Source organism: Esox lucius, chromosome 16, assembly GCF_011004845.1.
Source record: "Esox lucius isolate fEsoLuc1 chromosome 16, fEsoLuc1.pri, whole genome shotgun sequence".
NCBI classification, from domain to species: domain Eukaryota; kingdom Metazoa; phylum Chordata; class Actinopteri; order Esociformes; family Esocidae; genus Esox; species Esox lucius.
The window spans coordinates 12097882-12125532 of record NC_047584.1 but is presented as its reverse complement, the minus strand read 5'-3'; the positions used below and the strand labels follow the sequence as shown (position 1 = coordinate 12125532).

General features: G+C 41.9%; 1 protein-coding gene across 3 annotated transcripts in view; it reads left to right on the top strand.

The window, feature by feature from the left end:
• The first annotated feature begins 9259 nt into the window (after positions 1-9259).
• The window catches only part of LOC105016301 (diacylglycerol kinase beta), an 86886-nt gene continuing 68494 nt past the window's right edge, over positions 9260-27651 (top strand). For all 3 annotated transcript variants that reach the window (XM_020055001.3, XM_013137935.4, XM_013137934.4), the window contains exons 1-2: positions 9260-9818; positions 23685-24431. In XM_020055001.3, coding sequence (XP_019910560.1) covers positions 24359-24431 — 73 coding nt within the window. In that variant the 5' untranslated portion in view covers positions 9260-9818; positions 23685-24358. The remainder of the gene's footprint in view (positions 9819-23684; positions 24432-27651) is intronic.

The following is a 27651-nucleotide window of genomic DNA, read 5'->3' as shown; positions in this document are numbered from 1 at the left end:
TTTTCTCAACATCTCTCCACACATTAATAATAATAAAAATAATATTGATATTAAAAATGAAGATAGAAACTGGTCCGTCTCTTCCACAACAACCCACCAACAGGTTCCTTCAATTGGTAATGAAGTCCTCACTATGACAAGCGTTGGAAGCATAATCACATTATGGCAATATTTACTGGAATGGGAGGGTTGGGCTGGTCAGGCAGAGTGTATATTTACCAGGGGGCAATCTGGACAACATCCAATAATTACAAGCTAAAATGCAAGGAAATGTTCCTAAGATGTTCTGTTAACCGTATGTGTCAAGCTTATTTGATTACCATTAATTTGGACATTAAACCATCCAGCTAATTGTCTATTAGGGCTTAATGCGACTAGAGTCTGGGTGAGTCCATGTTTGGTGATGATAGTGTAAACTACACGCTAGGTGGCAGAGAAGAAATATCAGTTGTCATTACTTATAATTACTGTGTAGGCCCCACTTTAGTCATCAAAGAGCAAACTCAATTGGGTAAGTACACTAATGTCTTTCTCTCTCTCTCTCTCTCTCTCTCTCTCTCTCTCTCTCTCTCTCTCTCTCTCTCTCTCTCTCTTTCTAGCTCATGTCCTGTCCTGAAAATGTTTAACAAAGATATTTTTGGGGAAAAGGATTGTGCATGTTTAAGTTTCCCTAATAAACGGATGTGTTTAGCATTGTGTGCATGTACCTGGTTTGGAAATAGCAAATAGTCTGATTTGAGTTGACATTTGTGAGCATCCGTAGCACATGGGGACATTGTACCTGTGTAGCACATGGGGACATTGTACCTGTGTAGCACATGGATGCATTGTACCTGTGTAGCACATGGGGACATTGTACCTGTGTAGCACATGGATGCATTGTACCTGTGTAGCACATGGGGACATTGTATCTGTGTAGCACATGGATGCATTGTACCTGTGTAGCACATGGAGGCATTGTACCTGTGTAGCACATGGGGACATTGTACCTGTGTAGCACATGGAGGCATTGTACCTGTGTAGCACATGGGGGCATTGTACCTGTGTAGCACATGGGGACATTGTACCTGTGTAGCACATGGGGACATTGTACCTGTGTAGCACATGGGGACATTGTACCTGTGTAGCACATGGATGCATTGTACCTGTGTAGCACATGGGGACATTGTATCTGTGTAGCACATGGATGCATTGTACCTGTGTAGCACATGGAGGCATTGTACCTGTGTAGCACATGGGGACATTGTACCTGTGTAGCACATGGAGGCATTGTACCTGTGTAGCACATGGGGGCATTGTACCTGTGTAGCACATGGAGGCATTGTACCTGTGTAGCACATGGGGACATTGTACCTATGTAGCACATGGAGGCATTGTACCTGTGTAGCACATGAGGCGTTGTACCTGTGTAGCACATGGAAGCATTGTATCTGTGTAGCACATGGGGGCATTGTACCTGTATAGCACATGGGGGCATTGTACCGGTTTAGCACATGGGGGTATTGTACCTTTGTAGGGAGCCCTATGCAACCCTAGGAACCCATGTGAGACAAGGTTGAGGTCAAACCCATTTCACTTCAATTCAGTACGTAGTCTGTTTCGACTACTGTGCCTTGTTTAGTTCCTGAATGGCCAGGAACAGTCAAACTCAATTATTCATTGGTCAGGCTGCTTCAAATGGCCTTAAAAGTTTTTCAGGGAAGCAGAGTTTTATTTCTTTATTAAATGCTTCAAGACTGCATAAAGAATGCATGATACAATGGGAGTGCATGCATATTGTGTAGTAGAAGTGTTGTAGATGAATGGTAGCATATGTTAGAGCTGTTCGGGTTGTGGGGACTGTGGTTACCTTTGGGATGCTTCCTGAACCTCCTCACTAGTAAGGTAAGGGGAAATGGCACCAGACAACCACATCTCCCAGTTCCTTCCTCTACCTCACCCTCTCTTATTCCGTCCCCCGTCCATCCTTTTGCCCGTAATCTCCCTCTCAACCTCTATCATCTCTTGCAACCCTCCCTTCTGTTACAATCTACAATGTTTATCTTTCCACTCTCTACTTAGCAATAAACGGAAGCATCTTCAGATCACTTGCTTCGTGTAAACACACAAAGAAAACCAAAATAGATTTTACGAGAAGCAAATTCATGGAATAGTCTGGACTGATAGCTGCTACGGCCGCCGAGGTGATTATAAAAAAATATGATGGAAAAGCAGTATTACGATATAGCCCCGCACTAACGAATCCTCGCCCAACACTGAACTGTATTACACTGCTAGCTTAACAAGGCGTGTCTATGGGACTGCCATTGGAAATCCTTCATTGAGTTATTTTTCCATTTGACTGTTCACACAAACAGAAATGTAGGTTTTACTTGTATGTTTGTTACGTGAGATGTTGTCAACCAAGTCAGCAACAGCTGAGTCATTGAGAAAGCTCCAAAGCATTGCTTTTTTGAGTTGATAACCTCTACAATATCACACCGACCTTGGCAGGAGATGTCTGATGCATTTAACATTTTAAATATCATTTCAGCATTTTTTAATTAAATATTGAATAATTAAAACTTGGGGATGTTTAATTATTGAGTACTTTTCATGAAGACAAGACTTAGATTTTAATATGGCACTGTGAGTTATTAGAAGGAATATATTTTTAATAGGAGTTATTCTGGGGCACTGGCTATCCTATCTACGGAAAGAAAGGGGAGGAGATGAGACTCGGCTAACTGTTCTTCTAGCCTGACACTTATTCTTGGAAAAGTCCAGTATTTCTTAGTTAGAAATTTGTGTCGGGATTGTGTGTGTGTGTGTGTGTGTGTGTATGTGTTTGTGCTTTGCGTGTATGCATCACCAGAATAGCGTTCACCCCAGTAACATGGGATTCCCTGCAGCTTCTGAGGTGGCATAGAAACCTCCTTCAACATCAAAGTCCATCATAAATATGATTTTTGAAGGAATTCCAGGAAGTAATGTTAAATTAGTGCTTGTCGGGACTATGTCACAGTCAGAACTTGGGCATGACTTCCGATTGCGGATGTAAACAAGACAACACTGTGATAAAACATATTGCTACCTTTGTGTTATTAAGCTTTTTGTAAGAAAATAATATATTATAATTTTTTAGTAATTGACGTTTTCCAAGATTGCATAAGTAACGTATGTAGCTAACGGAAGGAAATTGCACAAAGCAAAAAATATGTCAGTACGACAGGACAGATATTACCATTAGAGTAGCAATGGTGACTAACTTTAGCAACATGTTGTGGAAACTTAATGTGAGGTACCCACTGACTTGAATGGTTAGATCTATCTGGTCCATGTACAGTGGGAACCGGACCTGGTTTCAATCTGTCTCTAACGTACACAGCAGCCACAAAGTGATCACTGCACACTGTCAAATGTAACTGGTTAATATCGACAACATACAAGAGATTATGAATGACCAGCAGCTATGCCTGACACAAATCTTTGTTGAGGACAAGAAAACTGTGAAAATGTGACAGGGGCAAACATTACACCTCATTTTTGTCAGACAGCTAGTGTTTAATTTATGTCTCTGTCAATATAACTCCCTACCATTGATAAATCTCTTGCATTGGCTAACAATCCTTTGATTTCCCCCCAACAGTGGTGCAAACGTGACGATGAACAGCTGATGACATTTGGCCGGTCTGGTGTATTTTCATTTGTCCTGAGTTCCTGTCTTGAACACTAATAGTGAGATTCTCCTTTGTCCCGATTCCTGTAATTATCAAACTTGATAAATAATGTTAGTTTTTTGTCAATTCTGTGTCAAGATATCAATCATTGCTTATACAGCAATAAAAACACATTTTGAAATGTTATTTTAGAAAGATAGCTTTTTCATATAAAATTGTCTGTGGTGATGAGAAAATGCCAGGGAAGTGTTTATAAAGGGCCAAAAAGGGTTTTTGATTAACCGCCCCTTTAAACACTATTTACTGCATGGCTAGTTACATGGGTTTGATTACATTAGCATATTGTGTTTCTTTTTCAAAGCAATCCTCCACAGTTTGCTTTTTAGCTGTGGTGTAGGTTAAAATGAAACACACAGTCAATGTGTATGACACAAGCATAATGTTAACAAATTGTCTTTCTACACCATTTAGTTTGTCATTGCTGAGTGGGGGGGTGGGGGGGTGGTGGAGGAAGTTGACACAGGCAGCAGGAGAGTTCAAAGGAACAGGTAAGTTTAATCCAACAAAATTGAACAACATAATAAACGCACACAACCACGAGTGTCTGAGGACAAACAATAACAAACATGGACTGGGGTAAAAGGACAGGACTAAATACACAGGAAAATGAGAAAACCGGGCACAGGTGAGTGGAAACACAGGTGAGATTAATGAAACGGATTAACTGAGTCCGGGACAAAACCAAAGCAAGGACTGGAATGATCCCGTTAGGCTGTGATCGTTACGTAGTTACTGTTGTTCCAAACATAAAGCAAAACATAAACAACCAAAAAAATTTATATTTGCATCAATTGATATTATTTACTGTACAAGCCTGTAGCTTCTGCATTCAAAGATATGGGATCAAATGCAAAACCTTTGACTACTTCAATATATGGTATAGTACTTTTTGAACTCATTAATCTGGAGGTAAATCAACCAATATACTCAGATCTATGTTCCCTCCTGGATGATCACAAAGGAAGGATGGTCCAGAGAGGAGTCCGTAAACAGTTGGTCAGTCCCAATGGAGTCTCTCCCAATATACTACACCACATTGGTTTCTGTTTTTAATTCATGTTACAGGGAAAGATGTTGCGCCTTCGATACAGAATGGTTTAGGCATTTGCCCATGGCTCTATATCTAATATCAATTTATGTGACAATAGCATTTCCAACATTCTGTCAGGAATATATGTATGTATATATACATATATAAAACACACGCACGCGGAGTGTTGACCTGTTAGCGTAGCATCCTGTCTTTCCCCCCTGCCCTGTTCCCATGGGTCATCCTGTCTTACCCCCCTGCCCTGTTCCCATGGGTCATCCTGTCTTACCCCCCTGCCCTGTTCCCATGGGTCATCCTGTCTTTCCCCCCTGCCCTGTTCCCATGGGTCATCCTGTCTTTCCCCCCTGCCCTGTTCCCATGGGTCATCCTGGTCCCTGGCTGCTCAACACGCTCCGTATGGATCCCATCATTAGCTGCAGTGTAATGTATCTGTAATCGGAGTAATGCAGTGTTTCCCAATCCTGGTCCTCAGGACCCAGACACACCTGATTCAAATGAAAGACTTGATGACAGGTTGATTATGTCACTCAAGTGTGTGAGTGGTAGGGCAACATTTAAAACAGGTGTGTGAGTGCTTGGGCTAAAACAAAAATGTGCACCTCTTTGGGTCCCCAGGACCATGATTGGGAAACACTGGTGTAATGTATCTGCATAGATATCTGTCACTTCTGGGCTGGGAGACTCAGACATAATTACAGACAGAGTCATTGGCCTACTCTGGTGAGAGACAGGGGGTGGAACCTATTTTTCCATATCACATTTATTGGATTGGTTGTATTTTGTACCAGATTGAGTAATTGCACTTTCAGCATATCCATTTGACCTGGTAAATATCCATTTGGCATTATAAAGCTAGTGGCCATTATAGCCCCACCTCCGTTACTGTAAGGATGATTGACAGTGTGTTCTTGTGTGTTTGTGCCCACTGATTAACTTTAGTGGTGTTTAGTAACAAAGTGATGATGCTTTTTAAAATATTATACAGCAAACCTCTCATCAATGTTGTCATGTAGAACAATGCCATATAATTGTATTAATGCATCGGTCAGTTACAGATGGAGGACCTTCATTTGATCACTACATGCCACTGGTTGCATGGAGGGTGTGACATTTTGCACGCTAAATTCAGTAAATGGGAATGAAATTGAAAGGTTATTGCCAAAAAAATTTTGGAGGGGACCGTCAGAGAGTGCTGTCTTGAATGGGTTGGAATGATCCATCCTACATATAATAACTTAGAAAGAGTAGCAGTCAGTACCAAAATGTGTGATTAACAACAAACTGGCCTTACATGCAGCTACAAATAAAAGCTTTTTATTGGGTTAAAAACATTAAAAGAAAAATGGAAATCATGCATCAACAGAATGGCCATTGAGCAGGTTGGGACTAACACTGGATGAGAACGCAGCATGGTCAAGTTACATTGACAAGCCTGTCAATACGTGAAGCATGTATGTTATTAGAAGATCCTCTGCATATTTTGCACACATACAGACCCACAACAAACAGCCGCCCTAAACCCATTTGTCCCTGTGCATCCTTCTGGTAGCCATGATAACGCGGACCTTTCTGTCCATCATGCTGGCTCCTCACATCCGCCGTTTCAGATGCCCTACCCTTCAATGTCCCACTGGACCCTGGGGTTGTGAGGGAAACACATTGGTCCAGACTGTCCCACTGGTATTACATAAGGTAGCGTCAACCCCGCCCCAGCATCCCCCCACGCCCCGAAGAAATGCGGCGCACGCAATCACATGCATGCATGTACTAAACACCCATATGCATCACACACACACTTTACATTTCCACCAGTGTACAGCAGGTACGCACTGTTGACACCCACACACAGGATGTGACAGTCTCTGTGCAGGAAGTAGAAAAAGGGCAGATTTACCCATACATAGGTGTGTATGTATAGGGAATTCAAGGGCCGGTTGCAACATCAGCAGGTTGCACGAGACAACACCCCCTCGCTGCAGTCATCTTCCTGCAGCATCTGCACGCCCTCAGATCAGCTCCCAAACTCCGTTCTGTCCACCGTCAGAGCTCGCATAGGAACTTATGGCTTCCACAATTGGTCTCCTTCCTACTCTGGTTCCTCTTTTCGCCACTGAAACCTTTTTCAACAGCGGTTTACCACCCCTAACGACTAGTCCTCTACTCAAGAGAAGGCACACTAGCATCAGTTTCATACATTTTGTCCAACATTATTTTCTTGCTTTTTTAAATAATCTCAATAGCTTTGTAACCATCGGAAGATGAATTGGTAGTTTTGTCAGACACAGGTTAATGATATGAGCCAAAATAAAATAAAAATCTATACAAATTCATAGATACATTGGCTGTGTTGATTTCTGTTATTAGCCAGGTAAATGCTATAGGTTCAGAAAAAGACTATCTAAAGTCTCTTCCATCTTCTACCACTTTTTGTGCTCACATGGGGATGTGTGAGACCTTGTGTGACATTTTTAACTAAAAGGTCAGATTCGGAGGAAATGAATAAAGGTGTTCAGATTAACCCAAAAATGTGATGTTCTCTGTGTTTTTACTATCACTCTAACCTATATGCTCTTACAATCCTGAATATCTGCCTGCTCAGAGTTGATCAGAGGGCACAGGGCTGGTGCACCAATGGGTGAATGCTATATTTCAGTGTAGAGAAAAGGATCAAAATGGCCCAGTGCTCTACCCCACCTGCCTGATCAAAAGTAAATTGTAGGCAAAGCTGTTTGTAACAGCCTAACAAGCTCAAACACCAATAAGTGAAAGAACACAGTGTACGGGCTCTGACGCAACATTAGCCAATGAGAGAAGCAGAGAACAGATAATAGGTACAGTTGTAGAACAGTTTATAAAGCTACCTCAAAACATGAAATGGCTTCTTTAAAGAAGCCATTGTCTTCTATTAATTCATTCAATTTGCTCCATGGCAATTTGACCAATTGTTGCCTACGGTGAACAGATAATTGCCAATATTTCATGTATATATTTACAACCGGTTTAAACAGGCTTCTACTGATAACTACAGGAAAAAAAACAATTCTGATTGAGTACTTTGTTGTTGATGCCCCTCAGAACACATTTTCGTCTGTCTCCTGTATCAGACTCACACCTTAAGGTCAAGTTGCATAACAATGGGGGGACGGGCGAGTGGGTGCGTTTGTGTGTGCATCTGTGTGTGTGTGTGCATCTGTGTGTGTGTGTGTGCATCTGTGTGTGTGTGTGCATCTGTGTGTGTGTGTGTGCATCTGTGTGTGTGTGTGCATCTGTGTGTGTGTGTGCATCTGTGTGTGTGTGCATCTGTGTGTGTGTGTGTGTGTGTGTGTGTGTGTGTGTGTGCATCTGTGTGTGTGTGTGTGTGTGTGTATCTGTGTGTGTGTGGGCTCTGTGGTTTATTTTCTTTATGGTCTGGCCGTCTGGAGAAGGTGCCCATTGGAAGGCATGCCTGCTAGGGTAGTTCACTAAATATGTTACAATGTCAACTCGCTAAGCAGAGACCACCTGCCTACCCGCAACGCTCCCAATAGAGCACAGCATCGAAGCTCCTCTGTGGAGCTCCCAAGGGCTGCATCCCAAATCCAACCTATTCCACACTGCAGGGAAATGGACCCAAAACCAACTAATGAATGTGCTGTTGGTTCACAACCAGAACCCGGCAAACAACTATAAAACATAGGAAAAGAATCCATGACTGTAAAACCAAGACACAAATGATGATGAAAATGGATTTACACCAATGAAATGTAAATATTGTATGTTATTACGACGTCAGATAAATAACTATAACTTAGACTAAACAGTTTCTGGTGGTGTGCAGGTTTGTGTATGGCGCGTGTGTGTGTATTGCAGGGGATTGCTTTCCATAATAGTGGCTGTTGATGATGTAGTAAGGAGAAGGAGTTCTTTTTAACATGCCGTTTCATTTCCTGTCCGTGTTTTTTTATTCTCATGTCACTCTTTGTTTCAAATATGCAACCTGATAAAATCACAAACCAGAAACCACAAACAGTTTCAGTACACAATGGATGTAGTTTGTTTCTAAGTCCCAGTCAAATACTGTTTGACTAAAAGCCACAACACACACACGCATGAATGCCCTGGACGGGCACAGAAAATACTACTACTTAAATAATGCAAGGATTAAAATGAACATCAGTATGTGTTTGGTTATGCATCTATGTACCTCGCTTGGGGTTGTTATTGAGTGTAAGAGCCAAGTGAATTGTCTCATTAAATATGTTTCCTCTGAAAAAACTGGTCATAATTCTGATATATTGAAATGACATGTTTAGAATTATCTGAGAGATTTTACACAGTATATAATGTGTGTGTGTGTGAGAGAGAAAGAGGAAGAAAGAAAGTCAAAAAACGGTGGAGAGAGAGAGAGAGAGAGAGAGAGAGAGAGAGAGAAGCAGACTAGGGAGTGAGCTGGAGGCACTGTGACAAAGCAGTGCCGAGGAGAGAGGGAGAGTTAAAGTGAGAGGGCGGGAACAAGAGGGGGAGAGAGAGACAGAGAGACAGAGAGACAGAGAGGCTGATAGAGGGAGCCTGAACAGTTCTATGTAAACAGGCTGTCAGAAAATAAAGTGCAGGGGCATTTTGAGGCTGGGAAAAGGATCGCATAGGTACTGCAAAGCAACACACACTAGGACAGAGAGAGTGAGAGAGGAGAGAGGGATGACACAGAAGCACCGGGGCCAGTGAGAAAAAGAGAGAACGCTTAACAGCAACAGAGGGAAAGAGTGAGGGAGGTGGCTAAACAGCGGCAAATGAACGAGGCAAGAGTGAGAGGAAATTAATGAATTCAGCGTAGATGAGAGGAAGGGATGTTTCTGTGTCTGCCAGGACTCCAGTGTCTCCTCTGTGCCTCTCTGTGTAGCTGGAGCTCTGCTCTTTTTAGCTGCAAACGTTAGTGCTTTGAGGGGCTGCTCGTTGCCCTGTTATGAGGAACGGGAGAACACATGTCTGGCCGGCTTGAAACGGGCTGCCTGTCAACCAACACTGTGAAGGAGGGAACATACACAGCAGCCCTGATGGGATGGGAAGAGGTACGGCCGAGCTTCGATTATTTGTTTCTCTCTCACTGTATCTCTGTCTCTGATTGTGTCACTGAGTTTCTCCGTTGCCATGTTTTTTCCCTCCTTGTTTCTCTCTCTCTCTCTGTTTCTCTGCCGGTTTTCACCCCCTCGGTTCCTCTCGCTCCCTGCTCCCATTCACACACGATCACTGCCCACCTATCAGCGCTTCCTTGATCTGTCCTTTAGGGCTGGTCAGCATGGAATGATCAGTGGGCAGTGAACCATTTCACTGATGCTGTTTTGTCCTTAGTGATGGTGGGTGTCGATAATCAGGTTGCTGTGATCATGTCTCTTAGAGACGAGGATGGTAACACCAGTTTTGATCTAATTGAGGCCTGTGTGTGTGTGTGTGTGTCTGTCTGCTGATTGTAGTTATGGTGGATGTATAGTGGAGATAGTGGATCCATGAAGATACATACTCATACCACTGAACTTGCCTCACTATGACTTCTCTCACACACACTGAGCTGGATTTAGGTAGGCTATTTATTGCTAATAACATTTATAGAAAAAAAACACAATATCACTTTGCACGTGATCATGCAATAATGTGCGGTTTCATGCGAACACCCTGCTTCAGGTTGTTACAGTAAAGGAGCAGCTTGTGATCACATGGAGATGTGTCTTGCAAAACATTTCATTATTTTCTGTAAGGGATGTTTCATTTGATGTGAGATAGTCACGGGACAAATAGTAATTACTGTAGGTCGATGTTTTGGATGTATTGGATGCTGTCTAAATCGTTCCATGTGGAGTAAAGTCTTTAGTCATTGTTGATTTCCCACAAGCGTTTGTGTCTGATTAGTTGCCTTTTCATAAACTCACTCTAATTTAGGACATTTCTACAGACGAGGAACATTATTGACTGTGCAGCTGTGGAAGGACCGAGCGAAAGCTGTCACGGATTGTCAGTCCTTTCTGTGTGTCAAGGCTGCTATTACATTTACCTTCAGCTGGGCTTTCCCCCTCGTTCACAATCTCTGTCACTACCCCTCTTTCTGCACTGTGTGGTTCAGTCGCCAGACTTCTATTCATTCCCAATTGGCACTCTTAATTAGGCCTCATCATCTGATTACCGAAAGCAATGGTTGTTCACGCCCGGACGGGATGCCTGATTTGCGGACTGTGTGAAAAACAATGAAGAATGCTTCTGCTTCTAGCATGACACGCTCCGTCTGAAAACCTGCCTGCCCAGAGAGACTGAGGAGGAGGGAGAGGCTCATTCACCACCAGCTAATTGACTATGCTGCTCACATTTTCAGAGCTCAGAAAGAGAAAGACTACTGGTAAAAGGAGGGTGCACACGCATGTGAGTGTGCGCATCAGGAGGGTCCGTGAGGCCACCTATGTTTAAATCCATGATACAGAATGGTTTTAAGGTTTGTAATAGCATGTGGCTAAGGAATCAAGATCCATCCATTGGCCATGGTGGTTTAGTTTATTCAATTCATGTTTAATCAACGCTTATCAGTCCGGATAAAAATGAAGGTTTGTAGACTGGTCCAGTCCATCAATCTGACTCCATATGATGTGTTTTAAACGCAAGACACCCTGTTCATCTCGGATGAATCAAACCACGTTTGAAGCGAGCAGGGAATGGCCAACCTAAAACATTAAAATGAATATGTTTTTACTGCTGTGTGGTTATGAACAACAAAAACTAAACTGCCTTACATTAAACTTTGAGCCATATGGCATTCATCGCTGTCACTGTCATTACAGGACTTAGACAAGTGGTCAGACACTATTCACAAATAATTTCCACCCGGCCTCTCAGATAAGATATCCATCAAGGAACATGCAGAACAATGCAAAAACTCATTTAGAAACAGTAAAACGTATTAATTTCTTCAGGTGTCGGCATCAAGTTGTGGGTTATGTGGTTCTCCCCCAGCAGCAAGTTGCTGACGTGGTTTTCATCACAGATTGCATTATGATAATCCTCTACCCACTTCAGTGGATGGGTTGGCTCCTGCTTCGTGACATGGCGTAAGACAGCATCAATATGGGAATAATATTGTCCCATGGGTTAAACATGACCAATATCGTAGCCTGCCTCAATGGGAATGATTACAACGTAAATCTACTGTGGCAACTTATCTGTCCGTTAATTAACTTTTTAATTAAAGGAATATTTGTCCCACACTGAATAAGCAATCATAATAAATATTCTATTACCCACATATATAAACTATTTAGTAATGATAAGAAGTAATACGGTCTTTGATCATTGTATTATTATTTTTTTTACAATTTATAGACTATTAATAATATATGACTAATGAAGCATATGTATATAATACATGACAAAACCAGTTATGAAAGAGTTATCAACTCATAAGATTATTCTTACAATGCTGTGACCTGAAATGTAAATAGGTGGTAATTTGGGAGGCATCCAAAGACATCTGTTTATAATAGTTATCAGATAATGTCAATTTGTAACCGTAACATTTAAACATGAGATTCTATATCAATTCTACGAATTCATATTCTTTGGTTACAGCCAATCATCTTTTCCTTTGATTTGATAATCCACTATGTCTCGTTCTTATTCTATGCCTATAACTAATGTTAGGTAACATATTTAATTTATTCTGGAGCCTGTCATATTAAAATAACAGTAGGGCTATGGTAGACTTTCTTTGTCAAATGAGTTAAGGGTCATTTGACACAAATAGGAATTGAAGAAATATGCTCAGTAGCTCAATTGTTGTGACTTGTGATTGGTGTGTATTTCTCTCGGGTTAAGCAGTTTAAAAACCTATTTGGCACTGTGATGAAATATTAAGTTGATCAGTGTGTTTATAATGAATTACTGGACCTGTACATTTAATATGTAGGCCACAAAGTTAAAAACTTGGTAAATCACAAAATGCTATAAAAATATTTATTCTCCTTAAAAAGTCCTCTTCCCTTTCATTTACATGCATCCTCTCAGGAACTGTAAATGTCTGACTGATCTTTGCCTCTCATTCTGCAAGTTCCCAGCCCCAGCCCCAGGCCAGTGCTGAACCAGCCCTCCTAATGCTAGAACTCCAGCCTGGTCTCCCTTGCATACTCAACCATGGCCATTACTATCTCGTACAGTATATTGTAGCTTGGGTTTACCACCATGAAACGTATGGCTCCGCGATTTCAAACCGAACCCCCCTGTTGCCATGACACCCAGCAGCCCCTCCATAAATACTTGTGGTATTTCTGAGCCTCACTCTGTCCCCAGGAGAACAGAGAGCCAGAGCAGCCCGGCGGCTGATCCCTGCTGTTTTCTCAGCTGAGGAGGTACACAGGGGGGAGAGAGCCGAGGGGAGAAACAGTCTGGCTAAACGCTGTGTGATGAGGAATTGGGGGAGACACTGAATGCAAGCTCGTATTTAAAGAGATGACGGAGCTGAGGTGTACACACTGGAATGGGAGGTGCCTGTAATGTGTCTATCCGGACTGTGTGTGTGTGTGTGTACATGTCTGTGTGCGCAGGTGCATGTCTACATTTCCATCTTGTGTTTGTGGGGCTGTTTCTGCATCCTGACTGAAGCGCTGATAGACCGTGAAGCAAGGGGCAAAGACCATACATGGCAAGGATCAAGCTCCTTCAGTCCAGGGCTCCAAGGTGGACCATGCCCCAGATCTCTCAGTAGACCAACGGGAGATGAAAGATTTGAATTAAACCTTTGGTCTGTATCCTGCCTTTTATCTTGTCGGTGTACCTAATGAAGTTCTGTCTGCGCTAACAGCATCTAGGAAATAAGGAACGTTCATGTGGACTGAATGGTATTAGTGATGGTTAGACAACAGCACTGCTGCCAAGAATTAGTTTTCCACATTGGGGCTTTTGGATCGTTTTATAGGGGTACAAGCAATTATAAACAGGAAAGCAACCAAACAACAAGCCTCTGTAAGTCCAGTGCTAAATAAGCTACACCAGTAGTGATTAGGGAAATCATTCTGAGGTCAGTATAATGTGACAGCTATGCTTTGGATATTGACATGTAGACCATGGTGGACCTTGGAGTGGTATTTTACTTTGTTTGCTATTTAATGGCTGCACCACTGAACATCGCAATAGGTTCAGTTACATTTAGTATAACTTATTTTCTTACTATACAGCGCAACGGGCAGTTGATTGCTCATAAAATGGGTTTGATGCACTTTCCTATAATAATGTACTATGAGGGTCCATTTTCACACACCACATTTTATAAACGATCTCTTTCATGTCAAATGCCAAGCTTATTGGTGTCAAATAATGTTATTGGACAAATACCCCCCCAAAAAACTTTCAATAGTTACATTGTTTTTAGGACCAAAGGTCTGAATTTCTGAAGTTTGACAGTGAGAGAAAATATAACATCAAGGTTCTGGGTTTGATTCCCACACGGGGCCAGTACAGAGTATGACATTTCGCTACTAGTCGTCAGTCTGGATCACATAAGTGTACATGTTAAATTCATCAGCCGGCCTACATTGCAGTCTCAGAAGAGCTGAGGTTGTTCGTTCTAAGTTCAGCAGTCAACGGACGTTACCGGCGGTTTGCTCAGCTTGTTTTAAAACGTTTTTAAAAAGCTGCCCAAATAAGAAAGACTGTTATCGGAAATCAGGCAGGAAGCAGCTGCATTGTGAAAACTCATGTTAGTTTAGCACAGCAACAGTAGTTACGTGACTTCTGGTGGAACATTTTCCACTTCATGTGTCCTCTGCTTGGCGGCTTCCCTACTCCCTTTCATTGAATATGAAGCTTGACTGGCTGGCGCAGTTGCGTTTGTTGCTTCGGCCCTCATTAGTCAACTTGCAATGTTGGACAAATCATGCTCAGATCAGATTTGGGGGAGGTCAAGAATTACATCTCTTCTCATGTGTCGCACAGGACAGCACAAACTGGTAGGCAGAAAGAACCCAGGAAAGAATGTTGGAGACCTCTCACTATGGTGACCCGTGAATCATCGGCGTAGGTTCATCTGCAGAGCGGAGGACAGGGAATTGCTCAGTACTTTCCTTTCGTCATGAAAACCTGAACATTTATTTTGCAGGATACTGAGGAATCCCAACCTTTTTTTCAAAGCAGTAATTTTTGTGTTACAGAAGTGTTGCACCAAATTACAAGGACATTTTGTATAATATATGCATTTGTTTACCCAAGAAATAATGTCTCTCATCATTTTTTTGACTTTTCTTTGACCAATAGGTGGTCAAAACAGTTGCATCTGTTTAGAGTACGAGCTGTGACACTGCCATGTGAGGACCATATAGAGATACAGAGCTGTTGTGTTAAGGAGTAGAATGTCATGGAGGATAGTATATGGAGGGATTCCTCAGTTATATAAGGAATATTCCTCCAGACCTCCAGCTTGACTGTCTTTAGATTTCAGGTACAGTTGCCCTGACAGCTGCCTCTCCCCTCCTGACATACTGAGATTATTACCATCATAGAAAGACCGGTAAACTATAATATTCGAATGTAGATGTTTCTCATGTCAGTGAGTAGGTAGAATTGACCCTTCCCTGGTTTGAGTCTGAAGCTTTTGACACGGGGCTCACTTGTTCTCTTTTCTGGGTCCCCTAATTTTGTCCTTGTCCCTTTAATTACACTGAACATGTTGTATGCTGTTTATGTGACCCCTGTCCTCTGCTCTCTTTCACCCCTGTCCTCTGCTCTCTTTCACCCCTGTCCTCTGCACTCTTTCACCCCTGTCCTCTGCTCTCTTTCACCCCTGTCTTCTGCTCTCTTTCACCCCTGTCCTCTGCTCTCTTTCCCCCCTGTCCTCTGCTCTCTTTCCCCCTGTCCTCTGCTCTCTTTCACCCCTGTCCTCTGCTCTTTTTCCCACATGTACCCACCCACACTCACACTCCACACTGAGGGCTGGAAATTTAGTATAAAAACAATCTATTTATATAACTCTAAACCAAACTTTAACCGTAACCTTTTACACACATGCACCACGCACCTATCACTCCAGGCTGATAGCAGTGTTTATGTTGTCGCCTATTTTAGTCTTACTTAGAGTTTTTAATAGGAAACTAAAACTCTGGACAACAGCACTTATGTAGTTGGACCAAACCTTTTGATTCTGCATTATGACAGGGGGGTAAGTGGCAGCCATACATGTAATATTATATAGGAAAAATAAAATAACTAAAATGTGACTAGAAGTCTGTAATTTCAGTCTGTTATTTTAGTATTTTTTCTATTAAATAACGAATAATTAGGCTACTTCTTACTTCCGTCATTTGCACAATCACATTGTGTTTTCCAACTACAACAGAAAGATCATGCAGGATCATGACTTATCATGTCTAGTACAGTCATTTCCTGAAGGGAGAGTCCTGTGTCCCGTCCTTGTTTTGCGCTAGAAAGTATTCCCTCCAACATTGTGCCTTGTGAAAGCATGTTCCGCTGCTTCGATTGAACAATGCCTTTACTTCACAGAGAAATGTTACCGTGGATTTGCCTTGTATTTCATTGTAGAAATTATTAACGCTGTAGAATGGATTGCTTGGTGACTATAACTCTGTAACCTGCGAGTGTGTGAATGGAATATATACAGAATGCTGTGAGGTTAAGACATCAGGTAGTATGTAAAAGTGTTTTTTGGTATTCACCATGATAAAATTTTTTAACAATGATCGTAAATTAGCACTGTAAAACAATGTGGGTACCTTTGCTGTTTCTATCTGGCATTGTGCCTGTGTTCTCATTTCCTTAAACTGATTAAATGTTCTTTCTATCTTCCCCTCAATTTACATAGTCTCTCTCTCTCTCTCTCTCTCTCTCTCTCACTAGGCTACAGTTGGTCACTCTCTTTTACTCTATCTCCACCCCTTCTCCTTTATTCCCTCCCCTCCTCCCTATTTCTCTAGGGAAGGTGATGTCACTGCCCCTGCAGGAGTCCTCCAACCTCCTCTCCTCTTTTATCGTGCTGGTGATCAGTGTCCTAATTTGGCAGTGCTGTCTCTCTAACATGCTTCAGCCATTAAGGCCAGCTAAAAATCTCACTCACGTGCACATTTATCATGGCACTTTCCATAGGTACTGGCAAGGTGGAGCCAAATGTGTGTTTTTCAATCCCTCACAAGGTTTAGTCCAAAACAGATTTTCTTTAGAGGTTTTGCTGGTCGTTCTTAACAGATTCTGAATGACTTTTGAATACCCCGATCCTAACTGATAATTCCAACACGTGGTTGTTAATCTCGTTGACCTTTTCAACCTGTCACTCTAGCTGCTGTTTTATCAAGGTCATAACTTCAGAGGGGTTTGAATATAAAATGTCCTCACTCACTGGGCTTTATTAAAACTAAATGACGTTATGTGTGACCAGTACATGGACATTATGTATCAAGAAGCGACGGCCGATGAAGGTACATGCCGTTCTGTGCAAGATCTTTCTTTAATAAGCCATGAGCTAATCACAGTGTCTCTGTTGAGAACAGTGTACAATTGATTAGCTGATTTTCAACTAGGGCACAGTGGACCCTATTATTGGGAGATGGCGTGATTAGCAACACAGTGTTTGTGGTATCAGCTCTAGCCGGAATCGTATACAGACTACAGACGTAATCAACTGCACATACTAAACATTAAATTGCCTGTTGGTTTGTGTGCTTGAGGTATTACCGAGCTTTGGCAGGGTACAGGTAAACATTTGTTCTGATCTTAGAACTAGGTAGGGATGTTTCCCTTGGCAGTGTTAAAGCTCAACAATTAGAAGACACTACTAAGAGATGTGTATGGCCACGCTACTCTGGGAAAGGAATAACAGTCATGTGCCCAGCATGGGTGGTTGATTGTGCTCTCAAATGTTTGGACATGCATAGAAGTAAAAGAGGAAAGATGAGTGCCACAATGATTGTTGTATTCAAAAGAAAGCCACATGTGAGAGAAGGGAGCATAAACTGTATCACAGTAAATCGTTCACATTTTCGTCCCTGCAATGCATTAATGCAGGACGAGGAGCTGCACAAAAACATACAAGCCCATTTCAAAAGAAGTTGGGACACTATGTAAAACGCAAAGAAAAAAAGAATGCAATGATGTGCAAATTATTTATCCCTGTTTTTAATAGAAAATAGTACAAAGACAACATATCAATAGTTGAAACATACATATTTTAGGAAAAAATACATGCCCCTTTGATGTGATGGTAGCAACACGTTTCAAAAAAGTTGGGACAGGGGCATGTTTACCAAGAATTTCAAAATGTGGATTTGTCAGACAGTTTTCCACCATGCCTTTTCAAATCAGCCTAATGAAATATAACCATGGAAGAAGAAACAATGGTTAGTCTGGTGGGTGTCTGTAGAACTCGGTGAGCTGTCTGACAACACTGAAAATGGCTTGAGTTGAATGGAAGAAGAAAAACCTCTGAATCACCATTGGCTCTGCCGTGGCCGGGACAAACACAAGAAGTTGAAGGGAAAGGGAACACTGGGGCCCGTCTGTAGAACCCAGCGTTCCACGGCAGCGGTGCTGCTCTGCAAAGCCGTGAGACGAGAGAGACGCGAGGCGGATGACGAACCCAGAGGTGTTAACAACCACTTTGTTTTTCTCTGTCTTTTGCGCGCTGCCCCCCCCCCCCCCCCCCACACACACACACCAACAGTCTGAGTGACTTAGTATAGTGGTGAGTATAGTGGGGACGTCTGGCCAGAGGATTGGCTCCATTCACTGTGTTTGTGTGGGCTTTTTCTCTCAGTTGAGGTTGGGGGGTTGAAAAAGGTCTGACTGAAATATTAGAAGGGGCCCATCGTGTTCAGGCAGTGATTCAGAAGGGGAGTTCCAATATAACTATAGTTTTCCAAGCAAAGACATTAAATCACGAGCCTTACTCATGACCACTCATAGGCCTTAGTTCTGCAACGCAGACTCTCACAGGTCGGAGTGTAGGTGTTTGACAAAAGGATTCCCCGTATCATATTTTCAATGGGTCATATTGAACTCGTACAGGGACTTCCCATGTTGTGACAACCTGTGGGGGACCCACATCCTAGTCATTCTATGACTTCTTCGGGGGGGGGGGATCTCCATGTAATAATGTCTCCGTTTTCGTGAAAACAAATTAGTCACAGGAGTCGTATACCTTGTTTAGCTTGAAGAACATTTGAGTGCAATTCTGTACAAAAATGACTGCCTGTATTCCATTTTGTATAATTCAGTTGATTCAGTAGGCCCCCCGGTCTCCCATATGCTATGCTGATGTCATGGGCTGGCATGCACATACTCCATATGTTTTGTGTGCATACTGCACGTGTTCATGCACACACACACACACACACACACACACATACACACTCCACCATAAAGTGCCACTGCTGAAACCTCCCTTCCCCTCTCCCCCTCCTCCTCCTACTCCTCATGCGCTTCTCCTTACAGTGTGCACACTTACGCTGTATGACGTCGGAGTTGCTAGGCAACCTTATGAGCAAACAGATTCCCTCTCTGCGCAGAGGGGAGGCCCCCACCTCGGTGATCAGCATGGGCCCCCTCTCCTCTTTACTTAGCACAACCTTCTGTAGGCAACACACACACACACATGTATTTGTGCAAAATTACATGCACACACGCACACACACACACACACACACACTCCACTCTTCTCCCTCAGTCCTCCAACCACTTTATATCTCCTGTCTGCAAGCATGCATGCTCACCTCTCTCTCTCTCTTTCTCTCTCTCATATGTATAGTTCATGCATTTTTAATGCTTAGTAATATTGGTCATTTAAAACATGTATTTGTGACAATGGGGAAATTATGCAATGATCAAAAACAAAGGCATTCACATATATTCTCACATATCTCAACACACAAAGGCCTCTGAAAGCATGTATTTCCTGAATCCACAACACCTGGGTCTGTTTAACCACAGATGCACACAGAGCCACGAAAGCCCACCGGACATAGAAATCTGAAGCATCAGATCATATTATTTAATCCCAGCGGAGGAGAGTAACCCCAGTGGCCAGGGAACAAAAGGGAGAAAAGTGAAACTGGGCCAACCATCTGACAATTTTCTTTCTGCCAATCTCATCTCTATATCCTTTTTTTTGGTGCATAAAATGGACTATGTTAAAATACTAGTGATAAAATCTGTGTATTTTGTTTTTTTATGTTTGGAAAACAGTAGTGCAAGGCGAGTTTATTACACACACACATTTCACAGGTTAGGCGTTTCCTGACCGAAAATTTAACACACCATTATTGCCTGATAGGTTCTTAGTTCTGCCCTGTATTTGTTTGATTCTCGTACGCAGCCATGCCATAACACCCCCTCCACTGAGATTTCACGAAAGAGATGGTTGTGCTGTGGATATTGTGCCATTCCTTCTGTCCCTCTGCATTGACACGTTGTTATTACTCTGGTGCGTGTTAGGCTTTGTCTCAACTGTCTGCAGGACCTATTTTCAGAACTCTGCTGCTTGTTTTAGATACTTTTCCACAAACTATAACCCGGCATCTCGTTCTGAGATCAACTAGTCAGTTGGATCTTGCTGTGTTGCCTCTATAGTTCTGCTGGTGAAGTCTTCTGTGGATAGTATTGGCTTTCACTACCAAAAACAATGGTAAATAAGTAAGAACATATCTTTCTTATTTTCAGTGTTATTGTTTAATATCATGTCTTACATTTTGGAGTGTAGAGCCTTTAAGTGTTCCAGTAATTATGGAGGGCAGTCAGTTTATTTGCCCATTCATCACAGGCAGGGATTGGTCTCATCATGCTCTGATCTACTGCCTCAGGTGCCTGCAAAGCAAACTGACGTGGTCAGGTGACTCTTGGAACAACCTTTGTTTCCTGTGTCTGTGAGGAGAAGATAGAGAGAAAGTTAGGCATCGGAAAATGGCTCAGCTGTTTTTGTTATTTTTCGTGACCCTGGGCTGGCTAGTTATGACGCTGTTTCTGTTTCTAGGCGTATTTCATAGATGTTTCTGTTCCAGATATAATTCCCAGCTTTATTATCCAAGTTTAAAATAGGTTTGTTTATTTCCACACTCATTGTGTCTTGAACATACTGCCTTCAAGCCTGTTTGAACTCTATGTTAACAAAAACACTACAGCCAAAAGTTAGTCTTGTTGTGTTAATCAAAACAGAACTAGACTGATCATATAAAACGCCTAAGTTATACATATTCAGAACCACAACTGAGAGCTGGCCTCACCAACTCCAGCTAGAAAGAGTTCCATATATTCCAAAAGGCTGGTATTCTCAAAGGAATATGATTATATTCACTGGCAAACCACAGTTTCTGGACCTCCCAACACATTATAAACACTGCAATGTTTCACATAAAAAACGCAGATCCACTCAGCAGTCACACAATCATTTCATCGTTAACTTGTTAAAAGTAAGTTCAAAAAAGAGAGACGCTAACAAATTAGCAACAACTGCATCTTTTTGTTGCGTACTAGCCTATAACCAAAGCTAGCTAGCTTAGAGCATGGAAAAATACTGCTCGCCAGTGTGCCGTGAGCAGTGATCCAGTCTTGAGAACAAGTATGTTTCGATGCATTTTGTCTCAGTAAATATATAAAGATCTTTGATTATACTAATATAAGCTACATTTTGTATGTATTACAGTAAGTGGGATTGAAATCAATAAAAAAAAAATCTCAAAATACAACTTATACATGCGTTATATGAGCATGTATACAAAAGATTAACACAGGATTCTTTGTTTCAATATAGCTGTGTGTACATTCCTAATGACATTCCAATTCTATCATCTTAATGCCGCAGAAGTCAGGGGATCCGTTTCAGCTTCCTCCTGTCCATCTTTCACTCCTTTGTCTACTCCTGTAACAAATCTAAATAACAAGTCTAAATAAAGAAACAGAGAAGAAGGTCATATACACTCCAGTGAAAAACAGACCGTTCTAAAAACATGATCTCACATTGTCTTTGAATGACAATGCCTTGTCTTAGACGTGTCTCCCCCATTTACTATCCAATTCTATTTAGGTTCAGGTGTGCAGCAGGTAGTATCTATTGTCACTCTTTCCTTGTGTTATTAGCTGGAAAGTAGATTTAGAGATTGTAGATATGTGATCATTAGATTGTAAGGACCCTTTAAGGGATAGATCCACGTAACATCCATAGGAAATGTTCATCAGTCATATTATGTGGGGTTATAATTAATTGGCATTTATTTATATGAGACACACTTGTTGGTGTTTACATGTTTTTCTCATGCGCCGAAACCCATAAAAGTGTTTTCCCAACACTCAGGAAATCATGAAGCAATACTGAAATGAAAGAACAACTTTAATTTGATGATAACATACTGTCAAAACTAATCGCGCAGTGGGAACTTTGAGAATTTTTTTTGACAATATCAGACAAGCACACACACACACACACACACACACTCACACACACACATGCACGCATGCACACACACACACACACACACACACATACATGCACAAAGACAATCTGCTCCACTCTCTCAGATAACTTTCCAGGAACTGGAGGACTTCACAAGAATACGGTGAAATACATACCATATGTATAGCACTCAAACCTACTTTGTTTAATACTGAAAGTAAACCTAGAGGCTGCTGGGAGTCTCTGCTCTGTATGTTCAACTTAACACTTGTGACTCCTGTACGGTGTCTGATCACCTCTAGTAAGGCTTGACACTTTTTTTCAGCATTGAATATATTTAAAGTCGTGTTCTTTTCTCTCATGTATCTCTGTCAGTTGGCACTGTAATTTGGTCTGCCTATACAAAACCACCAAGGTCTAGTAATGTTGCTCACTGTTCATCGGTCCTCTAAGGAGTCCATCTTATCAGCCCAAGACCGCCTGGATGTCATCAGAATGAATCTTTAATATTCTGATACTCTCGTAATTCAAACAGTCTCCAGTTAAATTACCCCCTCGCTCTTTCTTTTCTCCCGTGTCTTTCTACCCAACAAATCACCCCTTGCCACAGTGCTGTGATTGTGTTGGTTTTACGTGGAAATACTGTAATCTTTAAAATTAACTTCTAGGAAGAGAGTGCCTCATAGAAGTGGTTGCTCAAGAGAGCAGCTAATAGAATTGGGTCAGTCACAAGATGTCTATTCAGTATTCATGCTTGTTTTGTGTACCCAAGTTTGAATGCATTCTCATGTCTGCCAGTACTATATAATCACAGTAAAATAATATGAAATATATTTTATTATATTATACAAAAAAGAAATGCAACAGCAAATGGAATGAATGAATCTAATTCATTAAAGCGTCTCCCGATTGTTGTTGTTGGCTAGAGAACATGCTCTCCTCCAAGTGCGCAGGAACATCCTGGGTGACTGATGCCTATTCAGTATTGTTGCATGTTTTGTGTACACAGGTTTGCAAGCATTTGTGCTGGCATTTGTGTCTGCAAGTGTGCATGCGTGTGTGTGTGTGTTTGTTTGAGCGTGTATGTGGGTGTTTGCGCGAGTCCAGACACATTGCCCGCATGTGTTTGTTTTGTGCAAGTGTGTGTGTTTGTGTGTGTGTTTGACAGGCTTAGACTGTGATCTCATCTCTCCACACCAACCCCAGGTGCTCATCTGCACCTATAAGAAGCCCTGTGTTTAACATCATCACCCTACTGTCACTGAATCCAATCACACAGCCTGGGTTCTACTGTTTCTCAATACATTTGCACCTTTACAGATGTTAGATGTTTCACACTTTTCCTCCACCCTTTGAAACCTTATTTGTGTGTGTATATGTGTGTGTTAAACAAGTCTGTTTCCTTAAAATTTTTGGGGGGGTTGAATTGTCTGGGGATTTTGCATCGCTCTGTGTTCTTGAATGGCAAATCACGATTTGATAAAAACTAACCTGCCTATTCTATCTTATCCCCTCTCTCTAGATGCAGCTAATCTGCTGAGGAACCCTGTTTGGACTAACCTGCTGAGGGACTCTGTGTGGACTAACCTGCTGAAGGACCCTGTGTGGACTAACCTGCTGAAGGACCCTGTGTGGACTAACCTGCTGAAGGACCCTGTGTGGACTAACCTGCTGAAGGACCCTGTGTTGACTAACCTGCTGAGGGACCCTGTGTGGACTTATCCTGTTGAGGGACCCTGTGTGGACAAACCTGCTGAGGGACCCTGTGTTGACTAAGCTGCTGAGGGACCCTGTGTTGACTAACCTGCTGAGGGACCCTGTGTTGACTAACCTGCTGAGGGACCCTGTGTGGACTAACCTGCTGAGGGACCCTGTGTGGGTTGTCAGTGGCAGTGTCAGTTCCCGTCAGAGACACCTTGTTTCTGTTTCTCAGAAAGACTTAGAGACCTACCTCTAGCTGGACCTTCATATCCCATACTGCCCACCTTGATCCACCACCCTCCACCACAGCACCTCTGGTGCCTGTTACCACCACCACCACTCACAGGGACGGATCTGGGATGACACCATGACAATTATTAATCTCCTCAGCTACACCTCACTTGTCATCACGAACGCCGCCCAGAGATAACCAGCACTAGAACGTGCCTACGCTCAGAGATAAATCCACACAACCTGACCCCTGTTGACATCATCATGGGAGACGGAGTCGGGAGCTGGGAGTGTCTGAGTCCGTCTGAGTTTGGTCAGTTGCAGCAGTACAGCGAGTGTAAGTACAAGCAATAACTTTCATGTCCATGTGTACTGGCACAACCCCTGTAAAAAGTATTTGTGTCAGAACTGGGTCAACCACCTCCAAAATCTTGAGCTGAATTTGATGTAGCTTAAAAGAAATGGAGCTCATTCATTTGAGCTACCGTTGTAAAGGGGTTAACCTTGAATTGGACAGTAACTTCACAAGCACAGCTTACACCTACTGTTGCATGTGGAATCACAGCAAGTAGTGTACAATCATTGTAAAATAAGATAAAATGAATAATATTAAATTACCTAAAGTAGAAATGCAACAGCAATTGGAATTAATTAATCAAATTAATTAAAGCGTCTCCCGAATGGACGCTTCCTTGCAGGCCAGCTATAGTATGTCATTGCAGCCAGGAGTTGAAATGTCCCAGGTGACGCACAGAGGGATTCACAAATAGGCAAAACACCATCCAGGCAGGACGAGTAGGATGTCAAAAAAGGTTTAATAATGTAGTTGTACTCTAGCGACTCCTCATGGCGGGTTGGATGTCTGCAGGTTGACTTGTTGTTGTTGTTGGTTAGAGAATATGCTCTCCTCCCAGTGTGCAGTTTCTGGAAAATACTTCCTGGGTGACTCAGCAGTGTGGTGAGAAGACAAATGGCAACGGTTTTCTTTTAACCGCTAGGGAGTTGTTGTAAAATGAATTAGGCTATTCATTTATCATTTGCATTTCTAGAGAGATAGTTCAGTTAGATTCATATTTGCGTGAAATAACACTTACTTTGAGATGTTCTTGAAAGCCAATGGAGTAATTTTTCACATCAAGCACCATTATTCACCCCTGTCCCAGCCTGGAATTAGCCTTATTAGCACTGTCCAAATTCATGAATTGATACTGTGTGTCCCGAGTAACAAAAGTTATTAAGTATTTTTAATACAGCTATGGAAAAAATTAAGAGACCACTGCACCTTTTTTCTTTCCTTTCCAAAAAGGTTGAAAAGGAATGTTTTGAGTTAGGAACAGAAGCGTTCAAGTTGCAGTGGTCTTTTAATTTGAACCCTTCTGTTCCTCACGCATAAAACCTTCCTTTTTCAACTTTTTTGGAAAGGGAAAGAAAAAGGTGCAGTGGTCTCTTAATTTTTTCTGGAGCTGTACGTTTCAGAGTAGTTTGCTAAGGTGTCAAACAAGATTTTTTACTAGAGCACAGAGTCGTTAACTATGGAAGCAGAAAAGATGGTTTACAAGAGCACTGAGTAGTTTACTATGGTATTAGATTGAGGTGTACCAAACATCACCCTATTCCCTAAATAGTGCCGTGGTTTGATGAGCACCCTGTGTCTTTTAAATAACATATTGTACTTGATTTCATACTGCTGCTTAGAGAAGAACAGTGGCTGCTTTTGATTTATCAAGACATAACCCTCTTGTCGTCAGATCTTTTCCCTTGTTCATCTGTGTAATTTATTGACAGCCAAGGATAAAAATACTACTCCTCTTTCTGCTTCTCTTTTGTTTGTTCAGCTGCTTTGAGGGAATTCACGTTTCTGTTATTCTCTGAAATTTGCATCCATAATTTAGATGCGTATGGAGTAGAGAAGATGAACAGGTCTGCACTGTAGGCTTATAAATGGTTCATCCAAGGATCTGTCAACCCAATTGAACTATTGTGAATACTGAGTCAACAATAGCCAATTAAGCAGTACTGTAACAGGTGAATAAAAAGGTTTGCCTGGACAGTCATTCATCACATTTTTATGGCACCTTTTCTAAGGAAAAAAAATATCCCTGCTCTAGTTGGTCTAAGGTTGCAACAGTTCTGTTCTGCCCCTGGTGAATGAAACCAGTCAGTCAATATCAGTGTAAATAACAGAAGTGAGATAACAAGCGGTTTCTTTATTGTTCATTGTAATCGGGTTGTTTGCTCATGTCTCTTGGCAAACAGGAGTGTGTGTGTGTGTGTGTGTGTGCGTGTGTACACGCTCCCAGTTCAGCATGCATTTGGTGTGTGCGTGTAGGCGTGCGGTGTGTTTTGCGTGCATGCATGCATGCGTGGGCCGCGTATCCGCTCTCACATCGCTGAAGGGCTTGTTTATTTGGATGCTACTGTGCTAATGAGTAGAGCTTGATATTCATCATCTATTGACGCTGGGTTCCCTAATGGGCCTTCAGTCACATGGGCTGTAGAACCCTAACCCCCAGTAATGGATATGCTTCGGACCTGCTCTTAGAGGCCACAATGCTGCTGGTGGCAAGTAGTTCACATTGTATGTGATAATTATATGGCGGTTCTATCAAATAATTGGTTTGATTGGGTCTGGTTTGAGTACATTGAGAGAGTTTGCACTTTTGGGGCTATTCTTTTGGCTCCATTCAACTAGTCAAACCATGAAAATGATCAAAAACATACATACATATCCGAGAGGGACAAAAAAAAAGTGAGTTTTTGCACAGTCCCAATTTAGAATATATAAAATAATTAAATATAATACAATACATTTCAAATGGAAATCTACATTTAAAAAATCTGCATATTTAAAACATTTTAAAATCTGTATATTTCAGTATATATTTGTATATATAAAATCCAATGAAGCGAATGTATTTGAAATAATAGTAATCCAATGTGAACCCTGCTGCGGTGTCTTTGTTGGACTGTCTGTATTTCTGGTACTATACATTAAGTCAAATGCTCTGGGTGACGGTGTGTCTGGTGGGTCTGTATTTCTGGTACTATACATTAAGTCAAATGCTCTGGGTGACGGTGTGTCTGGTGGGTCTGTATTTCTGGTACTATACATTAAGTCAAATGCTCTGGGTGACGGTGTGTCTGGTGGGTCTGTATTTCTGGTACTATACATTAAGTCAAATGCTCTGGGTGACGGTGTGTCTGGTGGGTCTGTATTTCTGGTACTATACATTAAGTCAAATGCTCTGGGTGACGGTGTGTCTGGTGGGTCTGTATTTCTGGTACTATACATTAAGTCAAATGCTCTGGGTGACGGTGTGTCTGGTGGGTCTGTATTTCTGGTACTATACATTAAGTCAAATGCTCTGGGTGACGGTGTGTCTGGTGGGTCTGTATTTCTGGTACTATACATTAAGTCAAATGCACTGGGTGACGGTGTGTCTGGTGGGTCTGTATTTCTGGTACTATACATTAAGTCAAATGCTCTGGGTGACGGTGTGTCTGGTGGGTCTGTATTTCTGGTACTATACATTAAGTCAAATGCTCTGGGTGACGGT